The 23889-nt window shown below is 39.4% G+C and overlaps 2 protein-coding genes across 10 annotated transcripts in view; one reads left to right on the top strand and one right to left on the bottom strand.

The window, feature by feature from the left end:
* ANKRD27 (ankyrin repeat domain 27) overlaps window positions 1–8563 on the top strand; it is a 71325-nt gene extending 62762 nt beyond the window's left edge. For all 9 annotated transcript variants that reach the window (XM_073307841.2, XM_073307837.2, XM_078848119.1 and 6 more), the window contains 3 exons: window positions 2206–2287; window positions 5259–5331; window positions 6856–8563. In XM_073307841.2, the coding sequence (XP_073163942.2) occupies window positions 2206–2287; window positions 5259–5331; window positions 6856–7137 (437 nt within the window). In that variant the 3' untranslated portion in view covers window positions 7138–8563. The remainder of the gene's footprint in view (window positions 1–2205; window positions 2288–5258; window positions 5332–6855) is intronic.
* Window positions 8564–12487: 3924 nt separating this feature from the next.
* PDCD5 (programmed cell death 5) lies at window positions 12488–23889 on the bottom strand. The gene is made up of 6 exons (XM_073307844.2): window positions 23725–23889; window positions 21314–21354; window positions 20679–20740; window positions 19013–19104; window positions 15047–15118; window positions 12488–13585 (listed from the first exon to the last, which is right to left on the bottom strand). The coding sequence occupies exons 1-6, from the start codon at window positions 23788–23790 to the stop codon at window positions 13535–13537; spliced, it is 384 nt and encodes a 127-aa protein (XP_073163945.1). The 5' UTR covers window positions 23791–23889; the 3' UTR covers window positions 12488–13534.

Here is a 23889-nt window from a genome sequence, read left to right as displayed (position 1 = left end):
TCTGCTACAGGAAGCAGTGTTTTTTTTGCTTTGCTAGGTTCATAAGGTAACCTGTGGGTCTGAAATATCCTGACACCTGGTGCAATCCAAACCAACACACTGAGGCACACAGTGCTTGCCTACCTAATGCATACATACGTTATGTATTTTACAAACTTAGCATCCAGGGGTAAGTTTACACTGCAATTAAAACCCACAGCGGGCCCATGTCAGCTGACTCAGGCTTGCGGGCTCTGGCTAAGAGACTGTTCAATTACGTTGTAGACATTTAGTCTTGGCTGGAGCCCAAGCTTGGGGACCCTTCGACAGGAGAGCATCCCAGAGCTGCGCTCAAGTCTGAGCCCAGACATCCATACCACAGTTAAACAGTCCTTAGCCCAAGCTCAAGTCAGCTGACACTGGCCACCTGGGGGTGTTTAACTGCAGTGTGGACATACCCAGGAAGTCCTGGAGAAGCTAAGTGCCTTTCAGTCTTCAGCCTTTCAGAACCATGATTACAGCCCGTAACTTCATTTATTTTTATATGTTAACTTTTTAATGTAATGTTGTAACCTCCTCCAGGATGAATGGAACTATATTTTTACTTTTTTTAGTAGCACCCAGATGTTTGGAGTCAGACATATCCTTTTGTTTGTTTTGTCCTAAGGAACAGTGACGGACTAAGTCCAGCATTCTTTCTAATTAGCTTGTACCCATATGGATGTTTTGCCCTACTTGCCTATGCTTCAAACAGCTTAATAAATGTTCACTATGGGGAAAAAATCTTATTTCTACCAAAATTAGTTAACTTATTTAATAGATAAACTTCAGTATTGATTTTTTGAGGACTGGTTTTTCAGTCTCTCTACAAATGTATGTATCTTTGTTACCATAACTATGACATCAGACACTTTTGGACAGGCATTAATAAGGTTGAATCAAAATATAATGTGTATATTTTAAAATAATTGATTTATAATGATGTCCAAATGCATGAATGCAGTTTGGTTTTCAGTGTTGCTACTATTTTCAAAACTATAATGCTTTTTCTGCTACAGAACTAATCACATCTTTTCATGAGAAATATATTTTTAAAAAATCAGAGTTTTAGTAGTAGTTTAAATTAATGTTGGGAGCTAATTAGAATCCACGGTACACAATGCCCATGCCTGCCTCTCTTGGGAAGTTTGTTGCTGTAGCAGTGGTCACAACCTCCACAGCAGGTTTTTGAAGCTAGAATGTGATACTAAGAGCAGCCTCTGGGCCCTTAACATGTGATCAGTTTAACCATAATACATCAAGGCTTTAGTTAACAGAGGTATTTCAGATTTTGGATAAGCTTTAGATAAGCTATTACCAGCAGGACAGTGGGGTGGGAGGGGGTATTGTTTCATGGTCTCTGTGTGTATATAATGTCTACTGCAGTTTCCACGGTATGCATCCGATGAAGTGAGCTGTAGTTCACGAAAGCTCATGCTCGAATAAATTGGTTAGTCTCTAAGGTGCCACAAGTACTCCTTTTCTTTTTGCAAAGACAGACTAACACGGCTGTTACTCTGAAACCTGTCAGATTTTGGTTGTGGATCAGGCAGTAGGTCTTAGTGTTGTGAATGATGATGTTGATAATTAAATGAAGTTGAGTCACTGCTTTAAAAACTTTGGCCAACCTGCAAATTTAGGTGAGCTTTTACAAATGATTATTGCCATTTTCTGATGTAATTTTTCTTAAGAAAGATGATAAAAGTTTTGTAGTTTAATAAGAGAATTAGAGAAGTATCCTGATGCGAGAGGCAGAAATGCTACTTTCAGGAATGATGGTGGCAGTTTTATAGAACAGTAAGATAGCCATGCCATAATAAATCTGAATAACACTGGAGTTATGTGGTGATTCTGACTTGGAAACATTTGAACTGAAGTCCCTGAACTTGAGAACTATTTTTACATAGTTTAACAAAATGCCCTTGTGAAGCTGGGACAGTCATGCTCATCTGATCAGGGCTGTTTCTTTCTTTTTGCAACTTCAAATGGCTTAAAACGTCCAATAAGAAGAAAATGTGACTGGTTCAGATGACTTCTATTATAGTTTTTAATGTGATTTTAAAAATTAAGTTCAGCAGATATCACTTTTCTATTCAAAACTGTTCTAACTTGATTCTAAAATATGATTGAAATTTAATTTCTCACATCCCATCTCCATCCTCCCCTCCTGTTTTTTTTAACCTGTAGTAAATGTTAAGCTACCCGAGACAGCAGATGATCCCATCAGCAGACGACTTCAGCTGGTCCAATCAATCAACAGGTTTAACAAGTAAGCATAGAAACCTCCTTGAAATACCACTGACGTCATTTCCCAACAAGTAAGAAACATAACTTTTTAAATAAAGAAGAAAATGGGCCAAGCATATATCACACTCCAGATAAGCTTTGGCTGGTGTTTTCAAAGCAGTCTAAGGGATTTTACTACACATTTCTCATTAATTTTAATGTGTGGCAAAATCATCTAGACTGCTTTGAAAATATCCTCCAAGCACTGCTTCACTGAGATATTTGAAAACTATGATGATGATGACTTTTTTAATAATTGCAGATACTTGTATTTAAGCTCTTATACATAGAATCATAGGACTGGAAGGGTCCTCGAGAGTCATCTAGTCCTGTCCCCTTCACTCGTGGCAGGACTAAGTATTATCTAGACCGTCCCTGACAGGTGTTTGTTTAACCTGCTCTTAAAAATCTCCAATGATGGAGACTCCACAACTTCCCTAGGCAATTTATTCTAGTGCTTAACCATGACAGTTAAGAAGTTTTTCCTAATGTCCAACCTAAACCTCCCTTGCTGCAATTTAAGCCCATTGCTTCTTGTCTTATCCTCAGAGGTTAAGAAAAGCATTTTTTCTTTCTCCTTCTTGTAACCACCTTTTACATACTTGAAAACTGTTCTTATGTCCCCTCTCAGTCTTCTCTTCTCCAGACTAAACAAACCCAGTTTTTTTAATCTTGCCTCATAGGTCATGTTTTCTAGACCTTTAATAATTTTTGATGCTCTTCTCTGGACTTTCTCCAATTTGTCCACATCCTTTCTGAAATGTGGTGCCCAGAACTGGTACTCCAGTTGAGGCCTAATCAGCACGGAGTAGAGCGGAAGAATTACTTCTTGTGTCTTGCTTACAACACTCCTGCTAATACATCCCAGAATCATGTTCACTTTTTTTGCAACAGCGTTACATTGTTGACTCATATTTAGGTATGGTCCACTTTGACCCCCAGATCCCTTTCTGCAGTACTCCTTCTTCGGAAGTAATTTCCCATTTTGTATGTGTGCAACTAATTGTTCCTTCCTAAATGGAGTACTTTGCATTTGTCCTTATTTAATTTCATCCTATTCACTTCAGACCATTTTGAATGATAATCCTATCCTCCAAAGCACTTGTAACCCCTCTCAGCTTGGTATCGTCCGCAAACTTTATAAGTGTACTCCGTATGCCATTATCTAAATCATTGATGAAGATATTGAACAGAACCAGATTCAGAATTGATCCCTGCAGGACCCCACCTGTTATGCCCTTCCAGCATGATTGTGATCCACTGATAACTCCTCTCTGGGAACAGCTTTCCAACCAGTTTTGCACCCACCTTATAGTAGCTTCATCTAGGTTGCATTTCCCTAGTTTGTTTATGAGAAGGTCATGTGAGATAGTAACAAAAGTTTTACCAAAGTCAAGCTATACCCCATCTACCACTTCCCGCCCCCCATCCACAAAGCTTGTTACCCTGTCAAAGAAAGCTATCAGGTTGGTTTGATGTGATTTGTTTTTGACGAATTGATGCTGACTTATTGTCTTCTAGGTATTTGCAAACTGATTGCTTAATAATTTGCTCCATTATCTTTCTGCGTACAGAAGTTAAGCTGACTGGTCTGTAATTCCCTGGGTTGTCCTTATTTCCCTTTTTAAAGATTGGCACTATATTTGCCCTTTTTCAGTCTTCTGGAATCTCTCCCATCTTCTATGACTTTTCAAAATTAATCGCTAATGGCTCAGATATTTCCTCTGTCAGCTCCTTGAGTATTCTGGGATGTATTTCATCAGGCCCTGCTGACTTGAAGACATCTAATTTGTCTAATTTGTCCAAATAATTTTAAACTTCTTCTTCCTCTATTTTAGCCTCTTCTGATCCTACCTCATTTTCACTGGCATTCACTACATTATACTTCCAGTCACCACCAGCCTTCTTGATGAAATCTGAAACAAAGAAGTCATTAAGCACCTCTGTCATTTCCCCGTCATTGAGTAATGGGCCTACGCTGAGTCTTCCTCTTGCTTCTAATGTATTTGTAGAATGTTTTTTTATTACCCTTTATGTCTCTAGCTAGTTTGATCTCATTTTGTGCCTTGGCCTTTCTAATTTTGTACTATATACTTGTTTTGTTTGTTTATATCATCCTTTGTAATTTGACCTAGTTTCCACTTTTTGTTGGACTCTTTTTTGATTTTTAGATCTTTGAGGATCTCCTGGTTAAGCCATGGTGGTCTCTTGCCATCCCTCCTATCTTTCCTATACAGTGGGATAGTTGGCTCTTGTGCCCTTAATAAAGTCTCTTTGAAAAACTGCCAACTGTCTTCTATTGTTTTTCCCCTTAGACTTGCTTCCCATGGGATCTTACCTACCAACTCACTGAGTTTGCTGAAGTCTCCCTTCTTGAACTCCATTGTCCTTATTTTGCTGTTCTCTCCTACCATTTCTTAGAATCATAAACTCCATCATTTCATGACCACTTTCACCCATGCTGCCTTCCACTTTCAAATTCTCAACCAATTCCTCCCTATTTGTCAAAATCGAATCTAGAACAGCCTCTCCCCTAGTAGCTGTCTGCACCTTCTGAAATAAAAAATTGTTTCTAATCTGTGCCGTGCTGTGTTATTTTCCCACCAGATGTTTGGGTAATTGAAGTCCCCCATCAGCACCAAGTTCTGTGCTTTGGATGATTTTGTTAGCTGTTTAAAAAAATCTTCATCCTCGTCTTCCTGGTTAGGTGGTCTGTAGTAAAATCCAAACTATATTCTATGCTCAATAGTTGTTTATCCACAGAAAATACTCGTAGATTTTTTTCTGTTTTTGTTTTTAATATGAACACACAATTCAGGTACCAGATCTTTGTATGTTATTGAAATGTTGCCATCTTGTGGCTGATGAATCCACAAGATTATGTTGCAGAAAGACTGAAACTAAAGGCATTTTGCTTTGTAGTTAGTTCTAATCCTTTCAAAATATATTTTTAGATCAAAATATTTACGGAGAACAATAACAAGAGATAAAAGTGTCCCTAATTTTGATGACGAATTATTGCATCAGGTAGGAGAAAATGTTTGCTTGAGTTCTTTGTATAGCAGTTTTATTTGCTTCTACACTTACGGAGTCCTCATGTCAATCCTTACATCTCTTCTGTTTAGTCACTCATTGCAGGCTCCATCTGTGTGTTGTCTGTGTCCTGGCCAGAGCAATCTGGGATATATGTATCAAACCTTAGAGAGCCAGAGCATATGAGAAAAGAGCTGTAGTCAAGCGGAGATTAAGTTGATATTATTGGGTTTTTTTAAGTAGGATGAGCAAGAATCCTAGAAGGGACCATTGAGGTGGAGACCTTGGTGTTGAGATTCAAGATGGCTCTTACATTATAAGCTAATGTGCCCATTGTTAGGGAGGGATTCTTTGCAAGTAATTAAGGCAGCAAACTGGGTGTTGGAACTCCTGAATTCCATGCCCAGCTCTACCAGATTTCTTTTGTGACTTTGGCCAAGTCACTTAATCAGTCTGCCTCTGATTCCCCACCTGTAAAATGGAAGAATGCTTTTCTGCTTCATAAAGTTATGAGGCTTTGTAAAGCACTTCAAGATCTTCAAATGAAGATGCTCAATATGTTATTACTTCTAACCAATACTAACCATAATACATCAACGGTTTAGTTAACAGTGGGATTTCAGATTTTTGGTTGTGGATTAGGCAGTAGGTCATACCAAGATGGTGGTTTCCAAAAAGTTGATGTGTAAAAATGAAATACATCACTTCTGCCATGTGTGGCTGTTAAGCACTGATTTTACTAAAGCTTTGAGTTCTGAATTATTACAGTAGTTTGTATTTTGGAGATGCCCATTTTGAAATTTTTGGAAGATCTTGTTTCAGGAAAAGCTTTTGGTAATAAGGATTATTTTTAGTTATTCTTATTTATAGACATCTATCATTAATATACCTGGATTTTATTTTTAGTTACTTTAACTTCTGTAAAGTATCCAGTGTTCCGGGAGAACCACCCCTTTGCCAAGCAAAAAATAATCAAGATGGGAAGGAGTAGGTGTGAAAAGGGGAAATTAAAATAGTTAAAGATGCAGTGAATAAAAGGGCGAGGCCTTGAGGAGAGCTAGAGAGACACTGTGGCAGACAAGGACCCTGTTACACCCTGAAGTCTCAACTGAGACCAGTGACAATTTGGGTGATCTCAATTGTCTTGGAGGGTAGAAATGGTGGTTGCTTAGGTCCTTGAGTCCTTGATTTAGAAAGGTGCTGTGGACAGAGCACTGAAAATGAGACCGCTTGAGTTTTATTCCCAGCTCTACTGGTGACTTTGTATAGCCTAGACAAATTACTTAACATCTTTGTACTTGTTTCTCCATATGTAAAATGGGGAGAATGATTATGCTTCTTCGTAAAGCACTTTTAATCCTTGACTATATGCCCTAAGTACTTTTTGATAATACTGTATAATAAAAGTAGACCTTGGAATGAATTTGTAGGCTTATATTTAAAATGTAGTCTTTTGACTTTTTATAGCCAGAGAAATATACAGTGCCTTTAACATGTACCATTTCTTTCTTCCCACAGTTAGCTATTAAGAGCTTTGATAAGACCAAGTTAAAACCTATTGACCAGATGTTGGACCAGAGCAAAGTTAAGATTATTGATGCAGAAAGCAGTGGTGAATCTGTGAAACAGGATGATGTGATAGATGCTCCTCTTAGAAGTAAACTAATGCACCGAAGACATACAGTTAGTGTGGCACTTTCAGCAGAGAACGTCAGTGATGACAGTGATTTATCCAACACAAGAGATCCAAGTATTTCACTGTCAAAAGACTGTTCTGGTGACTTGCTATCAAAACACTAACAAGAAAGTGTAAATTTGCTGCCAAAAACTAAAGAAGCAGGTGGTGCCAGTTTCAAGATCCTCCTGCTGGGCATTAAAGAATTAAATGAAACTTAGAAACTGTGCTTTCAAAAATAGATCCTAAAGATGAATCTTTAGCAGAGGCAGAATGTTCCCGTATGGCTTGCACTTTTGAAGACTATTGTGGAGACCCCCTCCCCAGCCAATTTGTGACTGATTTCAGGAAACTGAGACATATTGAAATGTCCAAGTATTTAGACAGAAAGAAGTGACTGTTTCCCATTCCACTATCAAAGCACTTATTAAGAAATTACTTATACAGTAGAGGAGAAAAAGGCTATATGGTACTTTCTAGCTACCCACTCCTGTTTTTTAAAAGGCATTTAATTTTTTCTTTTCAGTTTTTGTCCCTAAATTGGTTACATTATATTTATTGCCAGAAGGAATTCAAAATTCTCTATTTTTATTATAATGCCATGAACCACTGTATAGTGTTTATTTAATACCATTTTAGAAATTAGTGTAATTTCTATGTTGCAACTAGCTATGCAAACAATCCTTAAAATCTACAACATGATGTAAAGACCTTTAAATGAGATGAACGGCAGTATCCTGCAGTCCCTATTCAGACAAAGTGCCCACTGATTTCAGTGGGACATTTACCTGCATAGACTCTGTAGGATCATGTATACTGGGGATGGAATAAAGTAAAATGCTCTCGACACAGAACAGCTTTGGACTGAAGAATGTTCAGATCCCAATTAAAATATTCATTTCTGTGCAGAAACGAGCATGCTTAACACACACACAGTTGGCTTTTCCCCCGGAACAAATCAGACAAAACCACACACATTCACACCTCTGCACATGGGCAGAAGTCTACAGCTACTAGGTAAGTGATCTGGTAGGAAAAGTAAGAGTTTGCAGAAACTGGCTGCATGTTATCCTATTTTTAAAGGTGATCATTTTAAAGGATGCCCATAAATAACTAGATGGAAGCTTAGATGTGGAACTTGTTTCTTAACATGTTTTCAGTTTAAATTTTTTTTTAAAGTGTGAATTAATCAGAAAAAGACTTCAATAGCACAATTCAGGTTCTTGATAGTTTTGGTTTACACTGGTCACATCCAATTAACATTGTTTCTTTTATAAAATAGTAATATAGACCATTTTGATTTTGTATAGTGGTATTGATAACATGCTTAGGGCACTGGGAAATTGGAGGACTTCCCATGTGATTGTTTTCAAATAGATTTTTAATGAGAGAGGTACAAGGTGCAGCCTGTGCACACCACTGAAAAAACACTCAGCTGAAGGTTGCATGTATATTTTTCTAAATAATTTGAGTTCATTTAATATTCTAACTTGCCTTGGAGTTGTGCCAAATGTTGGAAAAGAAAAATAGTAAAAGTAATGATTCTTGAAACTGTTCTTAATTTTGACTACTCATTTAAAAACTGACCCCCTTTAGCACTTTCGTCTCACTTTTGTTGTTGTAGCTTAATGTTTGACTATTTTACTTTAAGCCTAAGGATAGTTTAATTGATCTTTTGGAATAGTTACATTAAGTTTGGATGGCTTCCCCTTCCCCACACTGAACAAATGAACATGCTTTTCCCCCCTTGAGCTTTATTCTTTAACCTAATATAAAGGCCTGCATATAAAAGGGAAAAAGTTACAGAAGCAGTTGGATTTAAACAGGATATTTCCTCTTTCTAGATGACTTCTATGTATGTCCTTCCCTCTCTTCCCCATACGATACATTCTAGTTATAAACAACTTGAGAAAAAGGATGATCTTATGCTTAAATTACAGCAGGAGACATGGATTGTGCTTTTCGTCCTCAAAACAGACTTTAAATGTGACCTATGGCAAATTCTTTATTGTTACTCTTTGTAAAATTGGGTTAATTTTACATAGGGTTGTTTCGTGGCCAAATTTATTTTCTATAGAGTGCCTGGACATGTTTAGCTGGAAGATGCTGCAAGGTATCATTTGTAAATTTAAGATTAAAATATGGGTATTTTATAATGCAGCATATTCAAACAGTCCAAGTATATTTCATTAGGTATTTATTATAAATCTATTATGTGGACTAGCCTTGGCAACAAGATTTGTCATGTTGTTTATTCTGTAACCTCTCCTTTGGAAAATACACCTCTAATACTGCTCTTTTACTCCTTTTGGGGAAAAACTAAAGATAAATGTAAGTGGATCTGAAATTAACTAGTTACAACTTTTTAAATTTTGCTAGTAGCAAACTAGATGCAATTCCTAACAAAAATTTCAAAACGGTACAATACTTACTGCAAAATACTTCATACTTCAAATCTATTTCTATGCAACTAATAAAACAGCTCCCATAATAGTATTTGTAATAAGCTTCAGCATTAATTTTTTTTTATTTGGCCTGAGTCTGAGCTATTTCCCAATCACTGTCTAACTTTTCATTTTCAGCCTTGTCTGTTGGGTTATTATTGTGATTGCCTCCCTTCTCAAAAGTTTCAGTAATCTTAACTCTCCCCTGTAGAAGTGAAAGTATCTCCGATACTTCCAATAGTAAGTAGTCCTGAGCATGGGTAACATGGATGGATGGTTCAAAACTGCTAGAGTGCTTCAGTTATCAAAACAGGGAGGCACTAAAATGACGTGGCACATTGAGCAAAGTTTTTGATGTTTGACTAGAACTGCCTAACCACTGATTGGTTGGGGTGTAGTTTTTTAAATACCAAGACGACACCTATGCTAAATTCTAGGTCATCCATCCATTAATATAGTGCAATACATACAGCAAATCACACCGAGCAAACCAAGACTTCCCCACCACAGCTCTTCCCCAAATACCTCTTCAAAACAATGTATTTGCAGTATGGTCTGCATGTGATCAAGTTCCTCTTGCTCTGAAACAGCATGTGTGAATTCTAAAGTCATCACCTCAGCAGTTCCTTCATATTGAAGATGGTCATTGCTGTTACTATGATCACACATGGCACAGAGAAGGGGCAGTTCTTCAAGTAAGCAGGTTCTAGGACATTTAGGGCACTGGTTTTTTTTTTTTTTATATATAAAACCCACCTATTTTTTCAGCTGAAATGAACAGGTCTGCACTATAATAACTCTCCTCTTTGATAAGTGTGAAACAGATACCTCTCACTCTTAATTTATAACCCAATATGAGAAATATGACTGCTTCAGTCCCAAAATGATTCAAATCTTTGCTGCTATGAAGCAAAGTTAAGTTGTGAGCAAAAGGCAGGGCCTGCTCACAGAATCTGGCAAGAACAGGACTGATATTGCAGAAATAAATATTCCTAAAGCAGTGCTAGGCACAAGAACACACATGCAAACATTCCAGAAGGATGGTACCAGAACACCTCATACCAAGTATGATACAAACACCTCCCTGCAAAGTTAACAGGAGCACACTGAGCCCTCCTAAAGATAAGGTCAGGATGATGGATAGAGATGTTTTGATCAAATCAACATGTACAAGGTAATGGATGGTAACAACCCATGTCAGGGGGCAGTAACAAATCACATTAGAGGAGCAATATGTAACTTGTTTGTATTGATGTATAAAATGAAGTCTGAGGGAGTGTCTTTGGCTGGCTATGGGGATAATGGAAAGTCCTGCCATTAACTGAGCTAGTCCATTGCAACAGCCATATATTTGTTAGTGTACCCGTAACCTTTGAGGCAGGACATTAGGACCGTGCTTCAGTGACAATAAACCTGAGTGAGTTCCTTCGCTACGAACGGATCTGTGGTTATTGGGCAGTGCGATCGAGATCTGCTGTGCCAACTGTCTGCGCAGAGCTGGGACAGCACACAGAGAAAACACACATGTAGCCAAACATCTAACAAGGTCTCACCATACTAAGCAGTATCACTCTTCTGAGATGCAAGGAAATGGCTTAAACTAAATTTAAGTAAATTCAGTAGCATCTTAAACCTATCTAAAAGGAAGATCCTTCCTTAATAATGAGATGGTTAATGTTGAGAAAGATGGGGAGCAGACTTAAAGAACACTTTTAACAGTTTACCAGTATACCCCACAACTGCAGACTAAAGCCCTGATATCATATGAGATTCAAATTGTACTGGGTTTTCACGTCTTTGACTTATTTACAATGAAAAAGTAGACATCATAGAATCATAGAATATCAGGGTTGGAAGGGACCCCTGAAGGTCATCTAGTCCAACCCCCCGCTCGAAGCAGGACCAATTCCCAGTTAAATCATCCCAGCCAGGGCTTTGTCAAGCCTGACCTTAAAAACCTCTAAGGAAGGAGATTCTACCACCTCCCTAGGTAACGCATTCCAGTGTTTCATCACCCTCTTAATGAAAAAGTTTTTCCTAATATCCAATCTAAACCTCCCCCACTGCAACTTGAGACCATTACTCCTCGTTCTGTCATCTGCTACCATTGAGAACAGTCTAGAGCCATCCTCTTTGGAACCCCCTTTCAGGTAGTTGAAAGCAGCTATCAAATCCCCCCTCATTCTTCTCTTCTGCAGGCTAAACAATCCCAGCTCCCTCAGCCTCTCCTCATAAGTCATGTGTTCTAGACCCCTAATCATTTTTGTTGCCCTTCGCTGGACTCTCTCCAATTTATCCACATCCTTCTTGTAGTGTGGGGCCCAAAACTGGACACAGTACTCCAGATGAGGCCTCACCAATGTCGAACAGAGGGGAATGATCACGTCCCTCGATCTGCTCGCTATGCCCCTACTTATACATCCCAAAATGCCATTGGCCTTCTTGGCAACAAGGGCACACTGCTGACTCATATCCAGCTTCTCGTCCACTGTCACCCCTAGGTCCTTTTCCGCAGAACTGCTGCCTAGCCATTCGGTCCCTAGTCTGTAGCGGTGCATTGGATTCTTCCATCCTAAGTGCAGGACCCTGCACTTATCCTTATTGAACCTCATCAGATTTCTTTTGGCCCAATCCTCCAATTGGTCTAGGTCCTTCTGTATCCTATCCCTCCCCTCCAGCGTATCTACCACTCCTCCCAGTTTAGTATCATCCACAAAAATAACATCGTTACTGCAAAAGCCAGTTTACTCTCTGAAAGGAGTCAAAATTTTTTTTTAACAAAACAGGCTTTTCTATTAACTTCTCACTGCACTAAAATTAAATGTTTGGGTTATTATTAACATGAAGAGTTGCATAGAGGTATCACCTTTGTGGAAGCTAAGAACTATAGCCTACAATTAAGTGCCATTTTAAATAAGGAAGTTGGTAATGTAGACTGCAAGTTAAAAATACAAAATTGACAAACACTAGCTGTACTAATCAAAGTTTTTACAATATTCACACAGATGGAAAAAACAGTCACTACTGCTCATACTTTTTTAAACAAAATTTTAATCAGTTCCAAACCATTACAGCTGGAATGGTGTACACTGTTGCTCTTAAATGACAGCAGAAAACAGTTCTTCTCTGGTAGTGAAATCTCTCTCCCCTTTTCACTTCCATCTTATCACACAAGATGTAACAGTATTTGTACCACAAATTTTCAAACTATATTCAAATAAGATGACAACACAGGGTCTGTTTTACTTTATGCATGCAAGTCACATGGAATTTAGAGCAGTTGCCTTTCCTTTTTTGACAAAAATAAACTCCAACCATTTAATAAATGGGAGAATGAAGAACATGTGTTACCAACTACCTGAATAGAGTTTATTACATTAGTTATCCAATTAATTTTTAACCACAACTGAATATCCACTCTACTCAACTTTTTAACCTCATTCTGCAGAGACATCTCACCAGTGAGAGACAACTTGACAGTTTCCAGAAGGAACTGGTTCAATCAAACTACATGCTATGTACAATTTAATCCAGCAGACTACATGGTAAGATGTCCTCTCAAAGAACCACCTCTTCTCACCAACTGGTTCATCAGCTGTTCTATTCTGCAGACTCCAACAAAAGGTTCCACCAGTTTGAGAACCAGTGAGGTATTGGATAACTAGAGGATATCAACTGTTGTGACATTGAGAGAGTTGACATTCTTGCAGTTCCCACCGCTGTTTGCAACGTAAGACACTTTTACTGCCCTCCCAAGACCTCTCTTATGGTAGCAATAATTTATGGAGTGGCAGGTGCCGATAGCATAGCTTACAGGCTGAGTGGGACAAAGGAAAGTTCATGCTAAGAAAGTGGTGAGAAAATCCATACCACGCAAGCCTCTACTACTACAAAAAGTTAAGCTATAAAAACCCTTCTCAAATTTTGTTTTACAGAACATGAGTTCTTTATTGACCTTTATCAAAAAAAGAATGCAGAAAGCAAATACATATAAATGTTTTGTCAGAACTTTCAATTTGCCTATACCATATGTTTTCTTTGCCTTTTTCCAGGCAGTGAAGCAATCTTACAGTAGCATTTAATCATCATCATCCTCTTCATCAGAATCCAGTACTTTTCTTCTGTTGAACTAGAAACAAACACAGTAAATTCAGTTTACAGCAACTCCTTCCAGCTTCAAAGATTGAAGACTCAAGTTAATCACTAAGGGCAAAGTTCTCAATGCTCATCCAAGTTAGTAGTCCACATGGGTGCTGTGTGGATGGAATCTAGAATCCTTCCCTCCCCAGCATGGCAAGATGAAGAAAGGGCAGTGAATAACTTATAGAATTGTAGCCACTACAGCTCATTGCTCCCTGTAAAAACATTTGTGACCAGTGGACCTATGGCCCTACAAACCAAGCCCACAAACCTTCCACCTGAAACTCAGCTCCAAGGTACAGGGCTACAGTCCCCAATACAGGGAATTCAGGCTTCAGAAATACGATCTTATAGAATTATTATGGTTCTGCTGAGTTTTGGCCTCCCTACACATTTAGAAGAAGGAATCTTTATCTAAGTGTTTAAATAGCCTGTCAACTTTCCAGAACCTCTTATTTCTGCAGAAGTAATGCAGATTCACAGTGAGCATCACCAAGGGCAAAGACAATAGGAAAAATAGCTAGCACTAAAATACTGTCCACCTTCTGTGGTCAAAAGCTACTTCCATAGTTGAGTACTCTGTTGGTTACTTTAGTACTATTCTGGGTGATTAAAAAAAATTCTATGATATAAATCAAAATTAGACTTAATTTAATACTCTAGTAAAATTAAATTTGAAATTAACCTACATTAAGGGCTAAACTTACCTATTAATCATTACAAAAATAATTCAAGCAGTACATGTTTGCTGCCAAAGATTTAAAGAAGTCAATCATCTGAACTGGTCACTGGCTAAGCACGTGGAACCACAGTTTGAAATCCAGAATCTGCTTTTAAAAGCAGTAGCCTCTTCTGCAGGTGCAGAGAGAATATTTTCTTTCAGTTTATTCCACTAACTCAATCCAATGACTAGCTAATGCAAAGTTGAGAAACCAACCAGGAGACGAAAGTGGAGGAAAGATAGTTTTCCTTTTCCAATTTATGAATAAAAATGAGGTATGAGAAGATCTACCAGTTCTAAAATCTTGAAGGCATGCTGGCCAGCTATAAACTACAGATACTTCCTTTGTTTAAAGAATCACTTTTAAATGCAAAATATGTTTTAATAAACTTATTTAGTCTGTGCATTTAAGGTAGTTTTATTTAACAAAAAAAATCTGAAAATGTTTTTTTGTGCAACTGATTGAATTCCAGTTTTCATCCAAATGTAACCTGACAAATCATGAGTAAAAATGATCTAGTAAATAAATGCACACACTATTTTCTAACAAAAATGTAAAATTAAGAATCTAAATATATTTTAAGCAGTTATATAGCTTAAACATACAAATAGTGTATCCATAGCATTGAATATGTGCAGCAACTATTGTTGGCCCTAGCCTTTTATTTTTCTGCATTGTCTGATAAGAGGTTTGAATCAAGTTTACGCTGCCTTTGGAAAAAACCTTACCTTTACTGTTGTTTTCTTTTCTGTTTGCTGGCTCACTTTTTCAAGTATTTCTATCAACCCTTGTTCTGATACCTAGAAAGGCAGAATAAAAGCCACAAACTATTTGGAGAAGTGGCTTAGACTCAAATAATTGAATCTAGTACAGTTGTTCTCTTGCTTCCCCTTCCCCATTTGTGTGCTTGCAGAGGTGTTCAATTGACTATTGAGACTGTAACATACTGTTTAGCATGTGGCTCACATGCTAAAGAGACTGATTACCAATTAGGGCTGTCAATTAATCACAGCTAACACACACAATTAACTCAAAAATTAATGATTAAAAAAACTAATTGAGATTAATCGCAGTTTTAGTCACACTGTTAAACAATAGAATACAACTGAAATGTATTAAATATTTTGGGATGTTTTTCTACATTTTCAAATATATTGATTTCAATTACAACACAGAATACGAAGTGTAAAGTGCTCACTTTATATTTTTATTACGAATATTTGCATTGTAAAAGTGATAAACAAAACAGTATTTTTCAATTCACCTAAAACAAGTACTGTAGTGCAATCTCTTTATCATGAAAGTGGAACTTATAAATGTAGATTCTTTTTGTTACATAACTGCACTCAAAAACATAACAATGTAAAACTTTAAAGCCTAACAAGTCCACTCAGTCCTACTTCTTGTTCAGCCAATTGCTAAGACAAACAAGTTTGTTTACATTTATGGGCGATAATGCTGCCCACTTCTTAATTACAACGTCACCTGAAAGTGAGAACAGGCGTTCAAATGGCACTGTTGTAGCTGGCATTGCAAGATATTTACATGCCAGATGCGCTAAAGATTCATATGCTTCTTCATGCTTCGGCACTGTTCCAGAGGACATGCTTCCAAGGTAAAAAATAATTAATTAAATTACTGACTGAACTCCTTAAGGGAGAATTATATGTCTCCTGCTCTGTTTTACCAGCCTTCTGACATATATTTCATGTTATAGCAGTCTTGGATGATGACCCAGCACATGTTGTTTGTTTTAAGAACACTTTTGTGACAGATTTCTGTTACAAATCTTCCTGAAGCGTCAGTTGATCAGGCTGAGGCCGCAGGATCTTTAAGGGAGGAGATGACCTAACACACCAAATGTCTAAGTTTTATTGATAAAATGATAAAATAACAGCAGAGAGTGATGGGTGCTCCCCACGTCACAAAGAGGAAGGAAGAAAGAAAGCGTTAGCGCCCCAAGCCCTAACCCACATTCATACTCACACACGTACTACCTGAAGCTGGCCAGGGCTGGGTGTAACGTAAGAAGAAGGGGGGTGGGGTGGGTGGACAGAGTTCTTGTCCTGGACCCAGGTCATCCAAAGTCCGCTGCAAATCTCCAAATTACTCCAGCTCTCAGGAGGGGTTTAAGTCCTGGGCTCCTTTGGGGGTATTCCATTCCCCGACCTCTGTTCCTGGTGCTCTTTGGGTCAATCCAAACCGGCTTTCTGTGGTCTCCTTCCCTTTCCCAAAACACCCCGGCTTCAGGGACACCTGGCTCAGCTCCCCCTCTTGTTGCCTCGTCTGTGTTTTCAGACTGCAGCTCTGGGCTTTGTTTTCTTCTTTGCTGGCCTTGCTGTCTTGCAGGTGCATGTCTGTGCAGTTGGATTTTCTCTCTCACAGCTGCCCGGTCAACTTTCAAGCCCCCATCTTTCTCAGCTCGCAGCCAAACGTCAGCTGTGAGCTGCGACCTTGGGCTGGATGGGGCCAGTGTCTTATCTTTGAATTGAGCTAGCTGAAGTGTTGAATTAACTCGTTCTCTGCTCTCTTCTTCTCGGCCTCTCACACCCTGTAAAGAAAACTTCCACTCCCCACTCGCACACCTTTGACCCTCCCCAAAATGCTTTGCCATGCTTGCAACAGTGTTAGCAATATACAGTGTTGATCTGCCTCCCCAGGGGACTCCCTGAGAGAAGGGGGCCATTGGGTTGTGACACTTTCACTGCAAATCTGACAAAATGCAAAGAAGGTACCAATGTGAAATTTCTAAATTTCAACCCAAGGTTTAAAAATCTGAAGTGCCTTCCAAAATCTGTGAGGGATGAGGTGTGGAGCATGCTTTCAGAATTCTTAAAAGAGCAACACACCGATGCGGAAACTACAGAACCCAAACCACCTTCTCCTGGTGGCATCTGAGGCAGATGATGAAAAAGAACATGCATCAGTCTGCACTGGTTTGGATAATTACCAAGCAGAACCTGTCATCAGCATAGACGCATGTCCTCTGGAACGGTGACTGAAGCGTAAAGGGACGTATGAATCTTTAGCGCATCTAGCATGTAAATATCTTGCGATGTTGGCTACAACAATGCCTAGTGAATGCCAGTTCTCACTTTCAGGTGACATTGTAAACAAGAAGCGGGCAGCATTATCTTCTGCAAATGTAAACAAACTTGTTTGTCTGAGCGATTAGCTGAACAAGAAGTGGGACTGAGTGGACTTGTAGGCTATAAAATTTTACATTATTTTTAAATGCAGTTTATTTGTATATAATTCTACATTTGTAAGTTCAACTTTCATGATAAAGAGATTGCACTACAGCACTTGTATTAGGTGAATTGAAAAATACTATTTTTTTGTTTTTTACAGTGCAAATATTTGTAATCAAAAATATAAAATGAGCACTGTACACTTTGTATTCTGTGTTGTAATCGAAATCAATATATTTGAAAATGTAGAAAACATCCAAAAATATTTAAATAAATGGTATTCTATTATTGTTTTACAGTGTTGTTAATCATGCAATAAATCATGATTAATTTTTTTAATCGCTTGACAGCCCTATTACCAATGCGATATTACTGCCTCTAGAAGATATTCCTGTAACAAGTTACAATATGGCTCACAGAAATTTGCAGCATTTCTGTACCAATGACAGATATTTTTAAGGACTACTTATCCACAGTAACTTGTTTTCAGATTTTATTGCCTCAAAAAGCCCTGCTGCAGGAGTCATGGTCCTGGACAGTTATAGATTAAGTGCAATTTCCTCAAGCCCTGTGTTTCATTTACAGGGAGTGTAAAAGTCCTGTGTCCTCTAGTAGTCCCTTAGTTCCCATCTACCTCCAGAAGCCTTAATTAAAGCTGCTTTCTGGAGTGGGGAGAGGCTTCCCTCAGAAGTCAGGCTGAGAAGCACTGCCCTCCTAAAAATCAGCATTTGGTCTTGCTGCACTATTGAAAGAACAGTAATTTGTGAATTGAATTCTAAGTACCAACCCTAAATGTTTTGGATAACACACTGTAGATTCACGGGGCTACCATCCAACAAAATGAGTGAACCCTGATGGTGAGACACTAGAATGTCCACTAGTTCTCAATGACTAGTTACATGATCTTATTCACTTAGACTTACAGCCAATAGCTCTTAACATTCAGGGTATAGAAACTTCCCTTCCCCAGGATGCTTATGATACTTTGGGAAGCCACCCAGGTAGCAAAATTGATTAAGATGAAAATACAATACAGTTTTATCACATTTGAGGTGAAGCTTAAGGTAGCCCCTGTCTTTGTGGAAGCTGGTATAATGTGGGTTAGCTGTCAGTACCTGCAACTCTGGAATTCCCAGCTGAGTCAGTGGCCTCTGTGGAGGCAATGTCACAAAGGAGAACAAATGCTTTAAATTGCAAGGCTGACTGTCTTCCTGGGCATTAAACTGCACTTCTCCACCCCAGAAAAGCACTTCAGTTAAAGACAGCTAAATCATAAATGTTTTTAAATAAGTATGGACAGTGTTTGCATACAAATGTACATACACACACACAGTTTAAGGATTTGAGAATCACTCAGATACATGCTGTAGCTCACACCGTCACATGTAATACAAAATTTTATACACTTCAGTGTTAAATTTCTCAATTTGTTTCATTGGGAACACTTGGTTTGAAAGTGACCAGACAAACAAGAGCTAGAGTAACATAAAAAATTTAACTTACCTTCCCACCTAGCTGTCCAAATCTTGCCATCTGTATAAGGTAATTTTCTACAGCTTTTGCCTTTTCTGGCTTCACAAGTGCTAAATTGCTTACTGCAACAAAAATAGGCACTGTTCATTTTTGTATTTTACTTCCAACTACAATACAACAGAAGTGAATAAGGTACTGTACAATTTAGTCCTAAATTCATGCTAGGGTATGAAAGAACCATGAATTGAAGGGAATAGTTTTAATTTATACAAAACTGCAAGACTCTCCAACTATGCTCCTTCTAAAAATTTGTTAGGGGTTCAAATCTCTTACTATTTACAAGAAGGCAACCCTACATACTTACCAGTGTTTCATCCTGCTACTAAATTTAATGCTGCAGATCAATAACAAGGCCACATTCCTCTACCAAGCACCACCTCCATTTTTAATACATACAAATTAAAATCTTGTTATGGGAAATTGGCAATGGACGAAAATGCCTTTCACTCCTAGGTACTGGTTCAAATCTAAATTAAATCAGTTGTGACCAATTTGTTACCACTTTATATAGATGATCTTTGGCATACAAATAAGTTGGTAGTCTACAGTACACAGGTCAACATAAAGCAGCTTATGTTGACCTAATTCTGTCAGTGTACACTCTACAGCCTTCCTCCCACCAATGTAAATGCCCTACTACACCAACATAACAAGTCCACCTCCATGAGAGGTGTAAGGCTTATGTTGGTGTAGTTAGGGCGACAGTATTTGTGTAGACACTACATCCCTTACATCAGCTGTCTTGTCAATTTCATGGCAAGAAAGTCAGGCAGCTATAGCCCACCTGCTCCCCGGCTCCCAGATGGAAGCCAGGGTGAGAAGCCCCAGTGGTACCTGCTGGAATCCGGGCAGCCTTGTCCCCAGTGGAGAAGGGGGAGAGGGCAGCCTGCCAGGAGCCTGTTGGGCAGCCAGGCTCCTGGCAGGGAGCTGCCAGCAAAGCTGAGATACCGGGCTCTCAGTTCTCTGCACTCCCCCTCTTAGGTTGGTGGAAGTACTCCTGGTGAGGACGCACCACCAACCCATGGAGGGTAGTGTGGACATGCACCACCACAGTAATTACTGCGGTGGCTGTAAATTAAGCTAACATAGGTCGACTTAGGTTTGTATTGTAGACATACCCTTAATTTACTAATGAACAAACATCCGTATCACAAAAACTCCTCATGACAACTCTCATCCTTGCATGCAGTCTTGGCAGAGACCCTGATTTATTCTCTCATTACTAGAGCTGAGCCCCTCTAAATAAAGGTTAAGATACACTGATACATAGGGATGTTGGCACTTCTGCTTGCTATGCTTTTCACATGCTCTCCCCATAAACAGAGAAATTCAGACTAAGCAGGCTATCAATTTGGCACCTTTCACAAGCACAAATTCACTAATTCCTGCTCCCACTAGAATAAACCACCACATCTGAGGATTTGCTTTTCAGCATGTGTGTATTCATGATCAGTTTTTAAAAAATATTAGTGATTTGAAAATCCACAGCATTAGTCTTATTATTTTTCCATCATCAGAGATGAAATAAAAGAATGCATTTATCTCCTATGCATTCTATTTAAGGCCTTGATTTAGGGGGACATAATACAGTAAAAATGAGAATTTTTATTTAATGGCAAAATACATGGATGCTTACATCTGGCACGAGCTGCTTGATCGAGCACTTGAGCTAAAATGCTATTTCTCATCTCTGCCTCCCTGTAATGAAAATTCAGTTACACAATAGAACTATGGTTTCAAGCATCAGACATAGCATCTTGCAAGATGACCAAGTCTGCTGAATACTTTGTATTATCAAAACAAAAAACAAATTATTTTTAAGGACTAAACGTCATATCATTCAAGAAGGTACAGATGCTACGTATGACAGATTAACACAAAAATGAAGAAAATTTAATGTTTATCTGAGGTGTAGGAAAAGAATGTTTTTAGAGATTGTAAAAACAAAACAAAAAACCCCAAAAAGCCACAACGCCCGACAAAATCAAACTAAAGATTTGATCCAGTTCCCACTAACAGGCACAGGTTCTAAATAATTTAGGGCCCAATTCCAAGCATCTGTGGCAAAACTCCCAAATTTTGCATAAGTGAAGAGCCAAAGATAAAACCCCTTGACTTATTAGCAGTTGATTTACTGGCTGTTCTGTAACAAAATAACCCAGTTTAGTGTTTCAAGGAACTGCAATTAATGTTTAAAAACATGAACTGATAGAAATTCAAAACCATTTGACTATGAATATGCTACCTAAAATCAACAGCTCACATTCATACCTCTGTTTGGTTTCTTGTTGCGTTGGATCACCAGAAGGGTCCTGTAAGACAAGAATTACATAAAAACTTTAGGTTTCAGAGTAACAGCCGTGTTAGTCTGTATTTGCAAAAAGAAAAGGAGTACTTGTGGCACCTCAGAGACTAACCAATTTATTTGAGCATAAGCTTTCGTGAGCTACAGTTCACTTCACTGGATGCATACTGTGGAAAATACAGATGATGTTTTTATACACACAGACCAAGCTTATGCTCAAATAAATTGGTTAGTCTCTAAGGTGCCACAAGTACTCCTTTTCTTTTTATAAAAACTTTAGCAATCCCTTTAGAAAACACTCCGTGCAGGATGTCAGATCTTAGTATTTCACTGGAATTTAAAATAAGCCGGCTAAAGCGAAATTATCTGCCTGACCATGGTTAAGAGAGGCAAGGTGGGCGAGGGAATATCTTTTACTGGACCAAATTCTGTTGGTGAGAGATACAAGTATTTTGAGCTAAACAGAACTCTTTCCCAGACCTGTGGTACTCCGAGTACCTTTTCCAGACCTGAGAAAGAGCTCTGTGTCGCTCAAAAACTTGTCTCTCTCACCAACAGAAGTTGGTCCAATAAAAAAAATATTACCTCTCTCACCTTGTCATTCTAATATCCTGGGACCGACAAGCCTGCAACAATACAATTACCATAGTTTAGACATTGAGAATGTAAAGTGCCTGCTCCAACAGATGAGTGATCCATGGTTGTTTGTCCTGGTGGAGCAAACTTGTACCCTAATCCTGCAACTGGATTCGCCCAGATAAAGGCAGTTGCAGGTTTGGGGCAGCTTTGTGATCTTTGAAGGCAGAAGGGTGAGCTTTCCAACAGCCTGCCGTAGATCATAGCTACAGACATCAAACTCCCTAAATTAGGCTTGCAATTAAAGTTGAAATCTTCAAAACTCCCAACCTATGAACAAACTACAAGCAGCAGCAACAGTGGTAACCAGTCTAGAAAGGCTTTTGAAAGTGTTGCTTTCTAAACAATTTGTAAAAGTCTATCTTCTCTCCTACTTAACAATTTTGTTTGCAATTTTTCAAAATAAAATTATGTACACAATAGAATAGCCCTGTTCTATTTTAACAGAATGTTTTATTCAAAGAAAGTGATTTCACAGGTTACATCTCTTCAAGTTCTTTTCCCAGCCTATTAATTTCTTAAAAGGAAGTTATTAAACACAGATTAATGGAAGGGGAAGAAGAGTCCCACCCCTAAACACTTCATATCAGACATGTGATTAAAGTACAAAGCAGATTTCCATTAGTTACACTGTACATGAATAGTTCCTTTGGCCATCCCATTACCCAATTTGGTATTTATATTCCCCTGCCAAGTATTTCACAAAGACAATGATATACAAGTTATTCTATAACTCCACAGTTTCTTAAAACCCTTCTAGCAATGCAGGTTTGCTTCTGTTTACTCTTTTAATTCATTCAATACGTCAGTTCTGAAAAACACTGACTGGCCTTTCAGAAAACCAAGGGAACCGTGCAACATGTCTAGTGGTTGTGAAAGAAGAGACAGATACTGCTTGGGTACTGGGTGGAGGACCAAGGGAACAGGAGTTGAAATAGGGTGGGGAAACTACCCAGACGAGGTCCTTGGAGCCTGAATAGGGGAATGGGGGCTGCTGGTGTTTGTTGGAAGTGATGAGGGGTAGGGCAGAGAGCCGCATGGGCCCTGAAGGAGAGGAGGAGGCTGGCAAAAAGGCCATCTGGGTTACAAGGACTGGGCATCAGGTGTCTGGAGAAGCTGTCTGGTCCCTGGGGAGGCAGATAAGGTGTGGAGGGAGTGGTCTGGGCCCAGGGTGTATGGGTGGGCTAAGGGGACCACCTTTGTCAGATGACAATAATGGTCGCTTTATTTTAAAGGTCATTTTAGGGAAACACCATTTCCCTTAGCCTATCTAGTGTTTTTCTCCCAAGTGTACTTTTCTACTTCCCTCGTGTACACCATGCAATTATCATAACATTCAATTTAATGTTTAAAATGGTCAAGGGACCTCCTTTCAAATAGGGGGCAGCAAGTCACCCTAGTCCGGGCCCTGGGCAGGCTGAGCGGTGCATGGGCCCCAGTGAAGGGGGGGCTGTCGGGGCTAGCGGAGGGGACCGGAGAGAGGTGTCGGGGGAGCTTTTGGGCCCGAGCAGGGAGACTGTCAGGGCCCTGAGGAGCGGTGGGCTGAGAGGAGTTGCCAGGACTGTGGGGTGTAGGCGGGCTGAGGAGGGAGCGGTGGGGGCTGTCGGGTCCCCGGGGAGGGAGGCTGAATGGGGCTGTCTGGACCGGATGGGGGGAAGCTGAGGAGGTAGCGGTGGGGGCTGTCAAGGCGGAGGGGGAACTAGTTCATAGTCGGTGTCCACGAGCGGTGCCAGCCCCTTACCCCATGCTTAGCCTGCAGCTCAGTCAGCCGCTGCTTGCGGAGCGCCTCCAGCTCCTCGTCCGCCATGGCTGGGGGTGGCGGAACAGCGCGGGGTGACCGGCGGGGCCGCTTACTACACAGTGCGCATGCGCCCCGGTCCGAGACCCCGCCAATCCATTGCCGAGA

This window comes from Lepidochelys kempii, chromosome 12, assembly GCF_965140285.1.
Source record: "Lepidochelys kempii isolate rLepKem1 chromosome 12, rLepKem1.hap1, whole genome shotgun sequence".
Taxonomy (NCBI): Eukaryota; Metazoa; Chordata; order Testudines; family Cheloniidae; genus Lepidochelys; species Lepidochelys kempii.
The sequence above is the reverse complement of the archived record's forward strand: the minus strand, read 5'-3'. Positions and strand labels throughout refer to the sequence as shown.

Coding starts and splice junctions, on each gene's coding strand:
- PDCD5 (XM_073307844.2), bottom strand. CDS start 23,790: ATGGCGGACGAGGAGCTGGAGGCGCTCCGCAAGCAGCGGCTGACTGAG. Junction 15,119..19,012: donor TTGGACAGCTAGGTGGGAAG/GTAAGTTAAATT, acceptor CTGCCTTTCTAG/GTATCAGAACAAGGGTTGAT. Junction 13,586..15,046: donor AAAAGAAAACAACAGTAAAG/GTAAGGTTTTTT, acceptor GTTTGTTTCTAG/TTCAACAGAAGAAAAGTACT.